At 48.2% G+C, this 15,516-nt stretch overlaps 1 protein-coding gene across 9 annotated transcripts in view; it reads left to right on the plus strand.

Moving 5' to 3' along the window:
- Window positions 1-13,946, plus strand: part of celf2 (cugbp, Elav-like family member 2) — a 61,381-nt gene extending 47,435 nt beyond the window's left edge. The window contains exons 7-13 of one of the 9 annotated variants that reach the window (XM_067254816.1): window positions 2,450-2,680; window positions 3,688-3,751; window positions 8,935-9,060; window positions 11,017-11,226; window positions 11,575-11,718; window positions 11,859-12,032; window positions 13,707-13,946. In XM_067254816.1, coding sequence (XP_067110917.1) covers window positions 2,450-2,680; window positions 3,688-3,751; window positions 8,935-9,060; window positions 11,017-11,226; window positions 11,575-11,718; window positions 11,859-11,986 — 903 coding nt within the window. In that variant the 3' untranslated portion in view covers window positions 11,987-12,032; window positions 13,707-13,946. The remainder of the gene's footprint in view (window positions 1-2,449; window positions 2,681-3,687; window positions 3,752-8,934; window positions 9,061-11,016; window positions 11,227-11,574; window positions 11,719-11,858; window positions 12,033-13,706) is intronic. The other 8 variants (XM_067254817.1, XM_067254809.1, XM_067254810.1 and 5 more) reach the window with 8 other exon arrangements.
- Window positions 13,947-15,516: the final 1,570 nt, after the last annotated feature.

The following is a 15,516-nucleotide window of genomic DNA, read 5'->3' on the forward strand; positions in this document are numbered from 1 at the left end:
GTCAAATCCATTCTCATTATGTTCTGACATTCAGGACTCAGGTGCACACACACACACAAACACACACACACAAACACACACACACACACAAACACCCACACGCCCAGACACTTCCACACAGACACACGCACACCCTTGTTGTGAATGTCAGGGCATAATGAAAGTGGATATGACCTAGACAGGTAATTCACTTGAAAGTGTACACACACACACACACACTGTTGTCAGAGTGTAGAGAAATAGGGCAGACTCATTATGTTACATGGTGTTGTTCCTGTGCTGTACACCAGCTGATGAGAACCTGTGTTCATATTATTCATTCTCTCTATAAAGGCTCATTTGCAGCTCCCTTTACCGCATGTCCCTGTCTGCTGTGTCTCACCAATCCTTCTTCTTCCGGATGGACAGACTGATGGTTCACGCACAAATCAGTACAAACACAATATGAGTTGAAGTGCTTCCAGTGCTTGACCAAATGCATGTTATATGAAGGGAGTAGATGGGTGGACAGATAGACTGAGGGAAATAAGTATTCACATTAAGCTTGTTGGATCAATCAGAGTGTGTTGTTGTTTGCAGGCCCATATAAGGCTGTAGGATCCTCATGTACCTCTGACTACAGACAGAGCTGTCACCGTCTGTCAGTACTGATAATAATCACCATACTGAGGTCTACTCCTCCGTTAAGTATATGGAGCATTATACTGGAGGTGGTTCGGACACACAGGAACCATGTCATATGGTCTCCATGGTGAGAGAGAGGCTGTGTGTTTATGTCAGTGGTTAAACGTATCTATGAAATGCTCGACACTGGCGTATGACAGATCAATTTTCAGGTGTGTGGGTCTTTCTTCCTCCGTATTTATGTGTGAGAGAGGAGGTCTCAGTGCCAGTTAAATTAGAGAGATGTGGAGTATATTTGCTTTCCACGGTTGTCTAGGGGAGTTGGTCTGGCTCTTCGTTTATCTGTGTTCAGAGGGAGCGAAGAGGCGCGCAGGCCTTCTGGAGGGCACGTCTTCCACGCTGAGTTTCATGCAGCGGAGATTGCTTCCCCTCTCAGAGAAAAGGAGAAGCGCGTATGCAGGGAAACCCACCACCAGCATCTCTGGAGTGAAAGGCCCCTGCCCCTCCGCCCCTCTCCCAGGGCAGAGCTCTCATTCTGGGCTGCGTTTCCCCGGCCTGCTGGGTGTCAGCTGGAGTAATGAGATATTTAGCGGAGAGAGAGAGAGTCCGTCTCCAGGGGAATCGGCTCCAATGCCAGGGCCCCAGACTGACACTTTCCTCCGAATGCAATTCTCTCCTTTTTTATCTGGGTCTCGTCAGAGTAAAGAGAGAGGATGAATGCTGGAGATCGAGTAAATATGCCTGAGCTGCTGTCAGCCCAAAGACATGCTCATCCACCAGATGAAGTCGAGTCCACAGAGGCCGGTCGGGGCTCGTCATACACACACACACACACACTCGCCATTTAGAATAGCGATGTGTTGAGGACTAGTGATGGCAGATAGCAAACCAAATCCCCTCCCCAGTTAACTGACTCTGAAACTCGCCTCCAACTAAATGTAGCAATCAAACGTTTTTTATTCTCCCGTGGCACATTGCCTTTGTTTCTGAAGGTTTAGCCCCTAGTTAAGCTTTGATTGCACTGAGTGGAATGATTTGATATGATAGAATATGTCTGTTTAAGCTTCACTGTCTGTTGCCCTTCTCTGTGGTTAATCAGTGCTGCTTTGTCTTTCATGTTATGGCTCTGCATGTGTCCGTGTTTGTGTGTGTGTGGGCGTGTAGGAGTGTGTACTTGTATGCACGGATGTGTGCGTGTCTTCACGTTTGTGATTAATATGCCAGCCCTGTCATCAGAATATTATTCCTGTACAAAAGCATTCACACATACACACACACATAGGACACATTTATCTCATCAACTTCTACAGAGTTTGTGACAATTCGATCGGATCTTTTTATTCCTTCAAATCTCTCAGAATCTCTCTCTCATCCTCCTCTTGGTCTCATCTCCCCTTCTCTATGACCATCGCTCTGTTCTCTCTCTCCCCCAGTCTCCTCCTCCCACTCCTGCTCCCTCTCTCCCACCCCATATCCAAGAGGTGATGAAATAGTTCTAGAACTCAGGAAATCTCTTTCTGGGGGAAAAAAGAGCCTTGTGGACAGTCAGATAGCTGAGCCCGGAGGTGAATGCAGGCCCACGGGTCTGGTGTATTCTCATGTTCTGGTGTCTGGCGCATTGTGCATGCATCTCCGAAGGCACACTGTAGTAACGTACAATAGTTGTTCTGTGAATGCCTGAGACTAGCCCATAGGATAAGACCCTCTCATTCAGGATGTTAAACCTGGTCTCTCTCTCCCTCCTCCCCCCTCTACCCCTTCCCTCCTCCCCCCCTCCCCCCCACCCCCCCCCTCCCCCCCACCCCCCCCCTCCCCCCCCTCGCAGGGCTGCTCGTCCCCCATCGTGGTGAAGTTCGCCGACACGCAGAAGGACAAGGAGCAGAGGCGTCTGCAGCAGCAGCTGGCCCAGCAGATGCAGCAGCTCAACAGCGCCACCACCTGGGGGAGCCTGACGGGCCTGGGGGGCCTGACCCCACAGTATCTGGCTGTAAGAGGACCCTCCGCGTCGCCCACCCCTTACTGCAGCCCCGCAGCCAACGCAGCCGCCGCCGCAGCAGTCAGTTGCCCCCCACCGCCCCCACCCCCCTCCCCCCCCCCCCACCCCCCACTTTCACCACCACGATCGCCCTTACCGCCCTTGTACTCCTCCGGAGACACCCACCCCCCCCATTTCCCCTCTTTCGTTCTTATTCTCTCCTCCCTTCCCTCCTTTTTTAGAATGTCATGGTTTTATCTTTTCTTCGCTCGCCCCCGTCCCTCCCCTGTTCTCCTCCTCCTCCCCAGGGGGCGTAGCCGTACCAGGATAATGAGGCCTTTGACTCAGACAGGGATCTGGGTTCTATGGGCGGGGCCAGTCATCTGATCCAATCGAAACTCCCGTGGGTTGGAGGATCTCTATTGGGTCAGATCAATGATTGATGTTTGGGTGTGTCCTGTAAGGGTTCAGAGGCCTCATTCCCCACCTCTCATCAATACTAGAATATTTCTGAACCTCCCCTTTTCACCTCATTCTTGGAACATTCTGCTAGTCCACAAGACCTGATCCCCTGCTCTCTGCTCACTCTTAAACCTCTCCACTTCTATCCCCTGCTCTTAGTAAACCTTTAAGAACACAATCTATAATAACTACTCTCTCTAAGCCCCTCTCAACAATACCAAGACTTTTTATTTTAGACTTTAAAACATGTACATTTTCTGTTGATTTAATCCTTTGAGAAATTAGTTTTTTGAGGAATGCTCACAGTGTTCTATTTTTGTCCAGGAATTTTAATTAGCAGATTAAAGAAACCATGCCTAGCTTCTCCCAGAGACAATTAGTTGGTCACATATTTGCTTACATGGAGAGATAAAACTGTGGTTGTGGACATCTAGTTCCCATGTTGTTACATTCTCAAGCTCTTTATAATAGCTAACACTGAGACCTAGATAACATTGTGTTTAAGACACGCAGAATGCATTTTGAGTCTTTGAGTTAATTCACTGAGTCTCTCCCTCTCCTCTCTCCCTCTCCATCTTCATCTCTCTCACTCACTCTCTATCTCTCTCTCTCTCTCTCTCCATCAGTTGCTGCAGCAGGCGACCTCCTCCAGTAATCTGGGAGCCTTCAGTGGGATTCAGCAGATGGCAGGTGAGTGACAGCATCCCTCTCGCAGCAGTAGACCTCCGTCCTCCTCACAAGCCCCCTCCCCGACAGCCAGCCCAGGGGGCCCGGCCCAGGGGGCCCGGCCTCGACCTGTCCCTGGTGGTGTGCTCACAGCTCTGAAAGGGAAGCAGGGGGTTGGAGAAACGCAGTCGTTCTAGTGCTTCTTGTGACCTCAGGAGATCATCCGCTGGATGGCGGGAGATGTCTTGGTCAGATTGGATCCGTGCGGCAGGAGATACGGTTGATCTTTGGACAGAAGCAGGAGGGAGGTTGAGGGAACAGAGGTAGAAAGGAGAGATGAAATCGAGAACCGATGGAATCTGGACTCCGATAAGCCTACGCTGCTCACTGGCGCCACCTACAGACGAGTTTCGTTTGGTCCTTCTCATTCTGCACTCAATAGATCTCCACCCCCCTCCCCTCCATCCCTTTGTTTCTGTACATGTCTTTCCTTTCTCCTCTCCTCCTCCCTTTCTCCCACACATCCCTTTCTCCTCTCCTCCTCCCTTTCTCCAACACATCCCTTTCTCCTCTCCTCCTCCCTTTCTCCCACACATCCCTTTCTCTCCTCGTCTCTCCAAATCGGCCCCTTATACCGCCCGTCCTCCCCCTTTTCCTTGCATCCTACCCCTACTCCCTCTCCTTCTCCCTCTCCCTCTCTCTCTCTCCCTCTTTCCCTCTCTCCCTCTCCCTCTCTCTCTCTCTCCCTCTCTCTCTCTCTGTGGGTGCTCAGTAAGCTGTCAGCTCTTAATTGTGGGCTGTTTAGCTGGCTGACAGGGAGAAGCAGAGGGGAATATTTATAGCCACAGTAGCGCAGGAGTAATTGCCGCTGCTGAAGGAAAGAAATGTATTATAATAATAAGTGCAAAACTCAACGGATTTCAAGTAGAAGACTTGTGTTGCGGTGAGGAAAATGATATACTTAAAAGCAGCGAGCCCTGGGTGGATGGTGCTGGATTCTCCTTTCCAGAGTGGTGGAGCGTGGGCTTCTCCAGAACAGTGAGTGTCATTTTGTCCAGGCGTGCTATCTCTGGCTCAGTGTGGGCCTCTGACGGTTCTCTTACCTCAGCAAAGGGCCGTTTGAACATTTTCTCTCTCTCTCACACACACACATACACAGATAGGCGTTTAGGGACTTGGAACCCAACGAGGAATGGCGAGTGCATTCCCGGATCCTGTTGGCCTTCCATCTGTGGCTGGGCGAGCCAGGGAGCGAGAGAGCCAGGAAGCAAAAGAGAGAGCGGGGGAGAGCGGGGGAGAGGGAGCGTTGGTGATTGGCAGGAGATGTGAGGCAGCTGAGTGACATCTGGTCCCAGTCTTCAGCATGAGAAGTCACAGAGCTGTGAGAGGCTCAATTACCCCAATGAGCATCAATTAGAGGCAGCCAAGGCTGGGCAGCTCAACCATAGGGCTACACTATAAAGCCCTGTAAATACAAACCCATAGATCTACGCCATGCAGCCCTGTAAATACACAACCAAAGGGCTACAATACACACAACCTTAAAGCCCCCCCTTATATCTCAGTGTGGTTTTGTCTTTGTTAAACTGTGTGTGTGTGTGTGTTTGTGTCAGGGTCTAAGGCTAAGCTAACCACTAAGGATATGCTGATTGAGTCAAACATTCCAGTTTAATGCAAGTGTATGTAGTGCTGTTGTCAAGGGAAGATTAAGTGTCGTTACACTATGGTTCATACAAGCAAGGTAGCCTTTGTGTGTTTTTCTCAATATCTTGATCAACACCTAGAGTTCTCAATGATTTGTGGAGGCTGGTTTCTCATGCAGATAAGAGGTCATCTCCCCAGACTCCCTCTCCTCCCCTGCCTCCCTCTCATCCCCTGCCTCCCTCTCCTCCCCTGCCTCCCTCTCTTCCCCTGACTCCCTCTCCTCCCCTGACTCCCTCTCCTGCCCAGCCTTCTTTTCTCCCCCTCCTCTCCTGCCCCCCAACTCCTGGTCTCCAGCCTTCCCAGCCTCTCCCTTGTCCTCCTGTTCTCTGCAACACACATGCTGTGAGCAGACAACCAGAGACAGCTGGTGGAAGCAGACTTGTTGTTCTCTCCGCACAGACGCTGTCCTCAGCACTATCTCTGTGATTCACACACACACACACACCTCCTGTCAAAGCAGGTCGTCACGGCAACCCCGGAACGGAACATTCTGGCCTGGTTGCTCTGGTATTACGAAGAAGAAGAAGAAGATTTCCCTGCACTTTAAAACTAACCAATCAGAACTCAGAGCTACCTCCCAGTTGCTCCAAAACCTATGCCCTGATAGGCTCTTGCGATATTTAGTCGAACGATGCTGCTCTTATTGGGCTCCGCCCAGAATTGTGAAGCGACTCTCCAAAGTATCAAGCAAGACATGATCCTGATTCTTCTGCCTGGTGTCTCATATATGTGCTGTGTGTGTATACGTACAGTATGTTTGTGTGTTATGTTCATGGTACTGTATATACATTCAGATTGTATATACGACACATACCTCGCATTGACCAAGTGGCCTTGCACCTCTCTTTTACTGGGCTGTTATCCAATTCAAGCTATGGACAAGCTGATAGTAGTTAGTGGCTGAGAGCCACTTAAGGAGCCACACAGTTCCTCTTGTCTTTGTCACTCTCGAAACACACACACATTCACACACACAATACCTGGGTGAAAGGTTTACACAGAAGGTGTTTGATAGCTGTAGTTTCACCACCGCTCATAGGCTGGCATGTTGTCATTAATTATCCTTAAGGATGACCCCATATGCTAATACCACAGAGCTAATTCCTGATGAATCATAATGGCACATGCTTGTGCAGGCGGTAGTTGCTCGCTAAAGCATTATCCAGCATGTCTGATGGTTGAGTGTTCATGGATGCTATTATCAGGATGAGCTGTGGTCTAGCTCTGACAGTCGCTCACCGTAAACACACACACACACACACACACAGGAACTTCCCCTCAGCGATCCAACCAATGAGGATCTGAAGCCTCCCTCTTCAGGAAGGCTCGACACACGGTTAGCTCACGGTCATCTCGCGGGTCGTGTCGCGATCAGGGTGCGGTCCAGCCTCCGCTCCCCAGGTTTGACACACCCTCTCTGGCTCCTCTCTCCAGGTATGAGTGCTCTGCAGTTGCAGAACCTGGCCACTTTAGCAGCTGCGGCGGCGGCAGCCCAAAGCTCAGCCAGCCCCTCCAACGCAAACCCCCTGTCCTCCAGCGCTGTCTCCCTCGGAGCGCTGGCCAGCCCAGGTAACGACGCTACAGAGGGGGGTCAAACGCGGGGACGCCTGCCTCCTGTCCTACCACCACCACCGCCGCCACCACCCCCTTCATCATCACCGCCACCGCCATCATCCCAGATACCGCCATTCCTATCTCCATGGTCCTCGTCGTCATTTTCGTCGCGTCGCGGCCGACGGTCCCACCGCGGCCGCTCCGTGGTGTGTGTTCGTCCGCCATCTTTTGCTCTCGTGGCGCCGTGTTTTTTTTTTTTTTTTGCTCCCGTCGTTCATCTCCGTGGAGATCCCATCTGTGTTGTTTGTGTGCGTGCGTGTGTTGCTGTGTTGTAACCTGACTTGTGTGTGTGTGTTCGCCTCACTTCACCAGCCCAGAGAGAAACAGGAAGTAAAGGAGGGTGGTGTTGTGTTGGGGGCTGTGTGTGATCTGCTGTGTTGTGCGGGGGGGGGGGGTGCCTCTGTGCTTTTGTAACGGAGGTCAGTAAAACCAGGTCACACAGAGACTTTCTTTTTCATCTCTCCTTCAGCCTGACACGTCTATTTCTTACCTCCCCCCCTCCATTCTTTTCTTCTCTTCTTACTTCCCTGCCCTATCTTTCAGTCTCCACTGTTCCTCACAGCCCAGTTCCTGCAGCCCTGTTTAGACAGTGCTGCTGTCTGTTTAGGAGCAGTCTCCTAACACAGCACAAATAAAAGCATTCTGGTGTTCTCCTCTTGTAAACCCACAATGCTTCTCAACGCTGTTTGTCTCTGCTGTCGGCAGGCTGTTTTACCATCTCTCTCTCTCCCTCCATCTCTTTGTCACTCATTCGCTCCGTGAATAGTGCGTGTTCAAGTCATGCTCAGTGTGAAGGAATGCTGTGACAATCGCTTTATTTTCTAATGACAGCAAAATGCCATTGTAATTTCCTAGGAATGGCTGCCTGTACGGTGCAGTGTTACACCTTTCCATCTCATTGCCTCTGTTAATATCTGTCCTTATATGTATATCCTGTTTCCCTTCTTCTTCGTTTTACCTATACAGCCTCTACTGGTGCTGTTTTAGCTCTGGGTTTTATAGAGGGGAGAGATAGATGGGAGTTCCAAAACGGTCACTCCCCTGACACAAAGTATTTTGTGAAGGGCAACACACAACCACCCGCATAGCACATGACACACTTTGCAGCACTTTGGCATGTTGTTGTATGTGCAGACGTATATGTATAATGTCTTTTGTGTGCGTGTCATAAGTGTACGTTTGTGTAGTCGTGTTTGTTCGTGTATTTTTGAGATGGTTCAGTCTTGACTAGATACTCAGGGAAACATGTAGTGCTCCACTGTGGTCCTCTTGCTTGTGCTCTTGGCTGCCTGCCTGTCTGTGTGCTTTGGATGGTGGTCTCTCTTTGGTCGTCTCTCACAGCCCCGGTGCTGGACTTTCATCACCAGCACCACGCTGACAAGATCCTGTTTCTGAAAAAAAGACATCCAAGTCCTAATCTTGATAGCTGTGTCCTCACTGCTGTGTGTTTCATCACGCTCCACTTATAGGTATATGTCTGTGTGACCAAGATCACGCCGTCACTTTCTGTCAGTTTTATCAGCGGCTGAATGAGGCCAGATCTATGGGGAGAGCAAGGCTGTGTGTCTGTATGAAGAGAGCTCATGTTGCTCCTAGTCACCATCTTGGGTTTTCTTCTCCTAACTAACGTGTTTGGGTTTTTTTTTTGTCTCCCGCTCTCCCGCCCTCTCCCTCCTCTACCCCCCCCCCCCCTCCCCACATCTCAATTTCCTCTTTTCTCCTTTTTCCTTTCTCTCCTTGTGTACGCTTACACATCTGTCAATCTGTTTCCTCCCCTCTCTCCTTTGCCTTCTCCGCACCCTCTTTCATCCATCTTCTCTCTACGATCCTCCCTCTTCCTCTGCTCCCCCTCTCATCTCCCCTCCCCCTCCTCTGCCTCTTCCCACTAGCGGGCACCACAGCTGGCTCCAACGCGGGCGCCATGAACTCTCTGACCTCTCTGGGCACACTGCAGGGTCTGGCTGGCGCCACCGTGGGGCTCAACAACATTAATGCACTAGCAGGTAGCGTCAACAGTGAGTATTCATCCTCCATCAGGCCGCTCCACCCATCCCACCCTCTCCTCCACCACCCTCCAGCCACACTGTTAACCGAGACACGCTCAAACAAATGGAGATGTCACTTTGACTGACATACATCATACACATCATGCTATGTGGATGTTATGCATTCATTTAGTAGACGATTGAATCCAAGGCGACATACTGTCCAGGGGAGATTTGAACCTGCAATATCTTGATCGGCAGACGGATGCTCTACCACTGAGATATAACCCTCCCGCTGACACGCACACATAAGTAGCAAGGCACAAGAACACAAAGTTCTTGTTTCTTGAACTCACCCAGCATGATCTAGACACAGACCACACCCAACATGTCTAGAGACAGACCACACCCAGCATGTCTAGAGACAGACCACACCCAGTGTGTCTAGACCCAGACCACACCCAGCATGACTAGACACAGACCACACCCAGCATGTCTAGAGACAGACCACACCCAGCATGTCTAGAGACAGACCACACCCAGCGTGTCTAGACCCAGACCACACCCAGCATGTCTAGAGACAGACCACACCCAGCGTGTCTAGAGACACTCCACACCCAGCATGTCTAGAGACAGACCACACCCAGCATGTCTAGAGACAGACCACTGGTGTCAGACATCTCCCTGTGTCTGAGTGTCCATCCACACCCTCACCCACACCCTCCACCGCTACCTCACCCACTCCATCTGCTGCCGGGTTGTGTCACAGGTTATGCATGCAGATGTGTGTGTGTGATGTCTCGCTGTGTTTTACTGTAGTGTGTGTGTGTGTATCTGGGGCTCTGTGGTCTTCATCAGTGTTGTTGTGACAGCAGAGCCTCACTGAGACCAGATCTCCACATTATTCTCTCCTGACCTTTTCTGTAGCAGCGTCCAGACCAGCCTGATCCGCAGCGTAAATCACCGGCCCCCCCACACCCTCTCACGCGACAGGAAGGCCACACGTCTCATTCTGCCCCCTCCACCCGACCCCCCCCCTTCCTCATTTAAGCACATCTAGCTCTCTAATTGAATTGCAAAGGTCACCGGTGCAATTATTCCTGAATAAATGAGTGACCTATAATTTCAGAGCGGCCTGTTGATAATTTATTTCCCTCCTTGTCCGTCCCACGCCATGACGCTGTGTCCAATGTCGCTCCGACCCTCATTAGACCCCCCCCCACTCTCCCCCCCCCACCCCCACTGCCCCTCTGCCCTACAGTGGAAGGACACTTTAACCAGTGTGTTTCTCCATGTTTGACCTTTCCTCTATACCCCCCCTCTCCCGGCTCTGCCCTGATGTTGTGTGAGTGTAGCAGTGCTCTGATAGCTGGTAATGGTGGTGATCTGTCTGGGTTCCTGGGAGGTGATAGAGAGCGATAGAGAGAGACAGAGAGACAGAGAGAGTGATGCTGTGGAGGAAAAGGCAGTATTGGAACTCTTGGAGCCCCTCGTCAGCTGTGCGGCGTGGATGCTAGGCTCTGACGGCACCTCAGAGCCTCTGCGCGTGGTGTTTGCGTGTTGTGTCCGTGGGGGAGGGGCATGGAAGAGCGTTGTCGTAGTGATCCTTTGACGGCTGACTGCTTACTTCTGCTGTGCTGTTTTAGTGTGCATGGTCAGGTCAGGCTACTCATTCACCTTAATGTTTTCTGTTTTGATGTGTGTGCGTGCGTGTGTGTGTGCGTGTGTGTGCGTGCGTGCGTGTGACATGATGTTATGTAACATTGGTGATTATTGTATTTACCTTGTCCTTGTATTCTTTGCGTACAGTTCTGTCCTTGAGTCTGTGTGAGGTTTGTGTACATGGTTGTGTTTGTGTCTGTGTGTGTATGTGTGCGTGTGTGTGCGTGCGTGTGTGTGTGTGTGTGTGTGGTAAACACAACCTTAAACAGGAGAGCTAATGAGTAAGTGCGTTCTTCTTTCTTTATTGTTGGGTTTTATGTAAAGTTGCTCAAATGCTCTCAGGTATGGCGGCCCTGAACGGAGGCCTGGGCGGAGCGGGGCTGACCAACGGCACAGCGGGCACCATGGATGCGCTGACGCAGGCCTACTCAGGGATCCAGCAGTACGCCGCCGCAGCCCTGCCCACCCTCTACAGCCAGTCCCTCCTCCAGCAGCAAGGGGCCGCGGGCAGCCAGAAGGAGGGTCAGTGTCAGGGTAGGAGGGGGTGAGGGGAGGGGAGGGATGCGGGAGGGGAGGGGGGGGGGGGAAGTCGAGGGGATGAAGGGTGGGGGGTGGGGGGAGGTGAAGGGATTAAGGGTGGGGGGTGGGGGGAGGAGAGGGGATGAGGCATGCGAGGTTGAAAGAGGTGGATAGAGTGTTGTCCAGTACATAGGGACATCCATACAGACGGTCAGTGTGAGACAGGAGTGCATGTGCAGGAGGACATGAGTCATCAACTGGCATGGAAACGTTTTCTGTATATCTAGCAAATGAGGATGGAGGAGCAGGTAGTTGGGTCTGAGTGTGTGTTGACCCTGTCATGTCCTGCCTGTGTGATGCTAGGTCCTGAGGGAGCCAACCTGTTCATCTACCACCTGCCCCAGGAGTTTGGGGACCAGGACATCCTTCAGATGTTCATGCCTTTTGGAAATGTGGTCTCTGCCAAAGTCTTCATTGACAAACAGACAAACCTGAGCAAGTGCTTCGGTACGTCAGCATCGACACTCACTCTTAACATGTATGACACAGATTAACTAAGCGACAGGCACACACATGCACATGTACTCTCTCTCTCTCTCCTACTCGTTCTGTCTAAATCTCTCTCTCTCTGTGAATCCCTCCCTCAGGCTTCGTCAGCTATGACAATCCGGTGTCGGCGCAGGCAGCCATCCAGGCCATGAACGGCTTCCAGATCGGCATGAAGAGGCTGAAGGTGCAGCTGAAGCGCTCCAAGAACGACAGCAAACCCTACTGATCTTAGTACTATAGGGCCCATCAGCTCCCATGTTAGCACAGCTAGGGTAAGTCCCCCGACCGACCAGCCACGACCTCTACACCGGGACTAGGGAGGGGGAGGGAGGGGGAGGGAGGGAGGGAGGGAGGGAGGGAGGGAGGGAGGGAAGGGGAGAGGAGGGACCACCCATAAACACCTGAAGGGGGATCCAAACTTTCTTCTTGTTTATTTATTTGTAAAAATACTTTTTTCTTTTTGCTTTTTTCCTTTTAATTAGCAGTATTATTTATTACTCTTATGGTTTTGTTTGATATTTTTTCACATGAACGCTTCCATTACCGCCATTATTTTGTAATATTTTAAGATGGACGAGTAGCTATCATGGGTAGCTTTTTTTCATTTTCTTTTTTTTTGTTATTGTGTAAAAAGAACTATTACATTTTTTCTACGTAATTATTTATACTACTGAGAACTTAGTGGTTTAAAAACAGGAAATAAAAAAACTATCTCTTTTTTTTGTTATGAACCTGAGGCCTGAGGAGGCAGTCTGTAAGGGTTCAAATGTGGCTCCGATATGCACACGACCTTTCACATCCTGGTGTTGGTCACAGGCTGCCGCTGCTTCTCTTACCCCTCCATGCCTGCTGACACCAGGGAGCAAAGGGTTAAAAAACTTAGTGGCCTCTCACCTGTAGTCAACGGCAACTTCAGCCTGCATACATGCTCCTACTAAACACTCTAGTAATGTCTTATTTATTTATGTGGACAAAATTTTTATTTCACACACACTGACAAAAAAAAACCTATTACTTAATTACTTAATTTTTTTTCTGGGTCAGATCACATTGGTCTTTGTTGAAAGGAATATTGTGTAGAGCATTTACAAAATAACATCCTGAAATTGAGGAAGGCTATAAAAATATGTTTATGGGCAAGGGGTTAACTGAGAATACTTGAGTCTTGACAGAAAAAGAAATTAAAGTACAGAAAGCCACAGGCCTGTAAATTTTATTTGTAAAAAAGCAGTTCTATTTTTATACAAAATTTTTACTGCCTCAGAAAAAAAAAGGATTTTATTTATTTCCTATTGTTAAGTTATTGGACTCCTAAAGTACAGATTCCATTAGAGTAGAAACTTGTTGAGAAGTCTTGTGGAATTCGGATCTCTAGAGTTCATGTTCCTATAGCAGAACCACGTTCACACCACCCTCCGCCTCTGCCCCTCACCTCCTCACTCTCTGTCTGTGCATCACATCGGCCTGTAAGACGTTCCTTCTCTCTCTCTTTTTCGTGACTCCCCTCTCTCTCTCCATCTGTAGTGGGACTTAAATCTTTCCTTGCGTTCTGTTTTGTTACGTTATGTTTCTGTTTGTTTGTACAGTAAACTATAAATAGTTTCTCCCAAAAGGCCATCCATCTTCCTGATGGATATAACTTTGGGTGCTGTGTGTGTGAGAGTGTGTGTGTGTGTGTGTTTGTGTGTGCGAGCGCGTGTCTGCATTGTTGCTGTTGATGTTAATCCAAAACATATATTCTTTTCTACAAAACAAAAACAAATTTAAGAAAAAATTAATAATGGCCAGAAATGTGGTGAGTGGTGTTGCTGTTATGGTGGTTTACGTTGGTGTTGTTGTTGTATTGTTGATGTTGTTTGTTGTTCTCCTGATTTAAATGCTGTAGCGGTGTGGTGCCCTGGCTCTCTGTGTGTAACTCTCTCCTCTCCCCTGTTTTCTTCCCCTAGAACCCATCTCCATGCCTGTTAGCCTCATCGTTTGCCTAGCATGTCTCCGTGGCGTCAAAACAAAAACAAACAAAAAAGTCTCATCGTCCGTCATTGTTTTCTGATGTCTTTTCTGAGCTCACCTGATCATAACCTGGTCTCTGCCTACTGACCCTTTTGAACTTTGAACTTAGCTTGACCTTTCGGACATTTGTTTTGCATGTGACCTCATTTAGAACTGTTTTTTGGGAGGGCAGGGAAAGGGGCATCAGGGTTGAGGTAAGGGGGGCAAAGACGGGAGGGAAAGGGGAGGGGGGGAAGAAGATGAATCAATGTGAAAATGTATAGCTGCATTCAACACAAAAAGACTGAGAACTTCTATGGACAGAAACTAAACGTTCTTTCAAAATACACAAAACCTGTGGTCAAAATTATTTCCATTTGATTTTCTATTGTTTAGTTTTGTTTCCTTCATTACGTTGAGTTTCCTTTTGTGTTTCTTCTTTCATTTAAAGTAAACTTGAAAGTTCAGTACAGGGATTGGCATGCGCTCTCGCTTCTGGCATCACTAGCAATATGAGGCCCGGAGCAGACCATGACGGTTTCCATGAAAATAGACTACTTCCAAACAGTTTTGAATAAAAACTGTCTGATCAATATTAGACTCTCTCAGAGCTCTGTAATGGTTTTTACATTTTTCAGGCAGTGTAAAGTTTTTTGATAAGGCCATTTTAAGTGGCTCTGTTTCTCATTAAATTCTATATATAGAACCACTTTTTTCTAGAGTAGTTTAAGGTATCAAAAAACTCAACAAAAAAAGACCCTGTTTGGAGGGGAGAAATGCTACCTACTTGTCACCTTTTGCTGAACTGACTCACAGATAGACAATCCGTGGTTTAAATGCACATGATGAAATGACCTATATTTTCTACTGTTTAAATGTATAGAGGGGAAAAAAATAATACTAAAATACCTGTAACCCGCGTTAACGTTGGTGCTTCTCGTGACTTTAGTTTAGTTTTTAGTTTCATCACAAGTCTAACGGTCTTAAGTGTCTCATGTTTTTAAAGAGAAGACTAAAAAAATCAGTTTACTTGAAAAATAGACAACGCCTTTCATATTACTATGGTTACTTGTTTTCTTTTTTTTAAGGAGTCCCTATTTGCTAAATTTCATGTTGGGTAATTAGCTATATAAAATTCCTGAAAATATATATAAATATAAATAAATATATATATATATATATATAAAACATGTCAGCTTGTGAAGCATCAATGTCATTATTATTTTATTTCTATCGTGGGAAACAGTATTTAGATGTGTTTTGTTGTTCAGCAAAATGTGATTTCTTTTTTCTTATAAAGAAAAAAAGACCAGATCAGTGGAGTTTAGTGCCAAATTCAGAAGGTGCATCCTGCCTAGCGCGTCAGTGTATTTCTTGTGAAATTATTTGATAACATGGGTATTTTATTAAGTGTTTTGTATGGATCCCTCATATTTAAACATATAGATTTAAAAAGAGTTTGTTAACTTGCTATTATGTGGTCTTGTTGCCTGAAAATGTCATGTTTGCTTTTTCTTTTTGTAAGGATGTAAAAAAGTGCCCATGTGTCATATATATACACACACAAGGACACACATTAACACATACACACACTCGTGCAGACCTCACAGTTGACTTTACTTTGTTATTGTGCATGAGAGCCCCTGAGAGTGAAAGCCTCAACAGTACAGTACTTTTCTTTCCAGGCATAACACACACACACACACACAAGTGTTTGTCACTCTCACACACACTGACAAAATATCATGAGGCGCTGTACAGAGTGTT

This window comes from Osmerus mordax, chromosome 17 (assembly GCF_038355195.1).
Source record: "Osmerus mordax isolate fOsmMor3 chromosome 17, fOsmMor3.pri, whole genome shotgun sequence".
In the NCBI taxonomy this organism is placed as follows: domain Eukaryota; kingdom Metazoa; phylum Chordata; class Actinopteri; order Osmeriformes; family Osmeridae; genus Osmerus; species Osmerus mordax.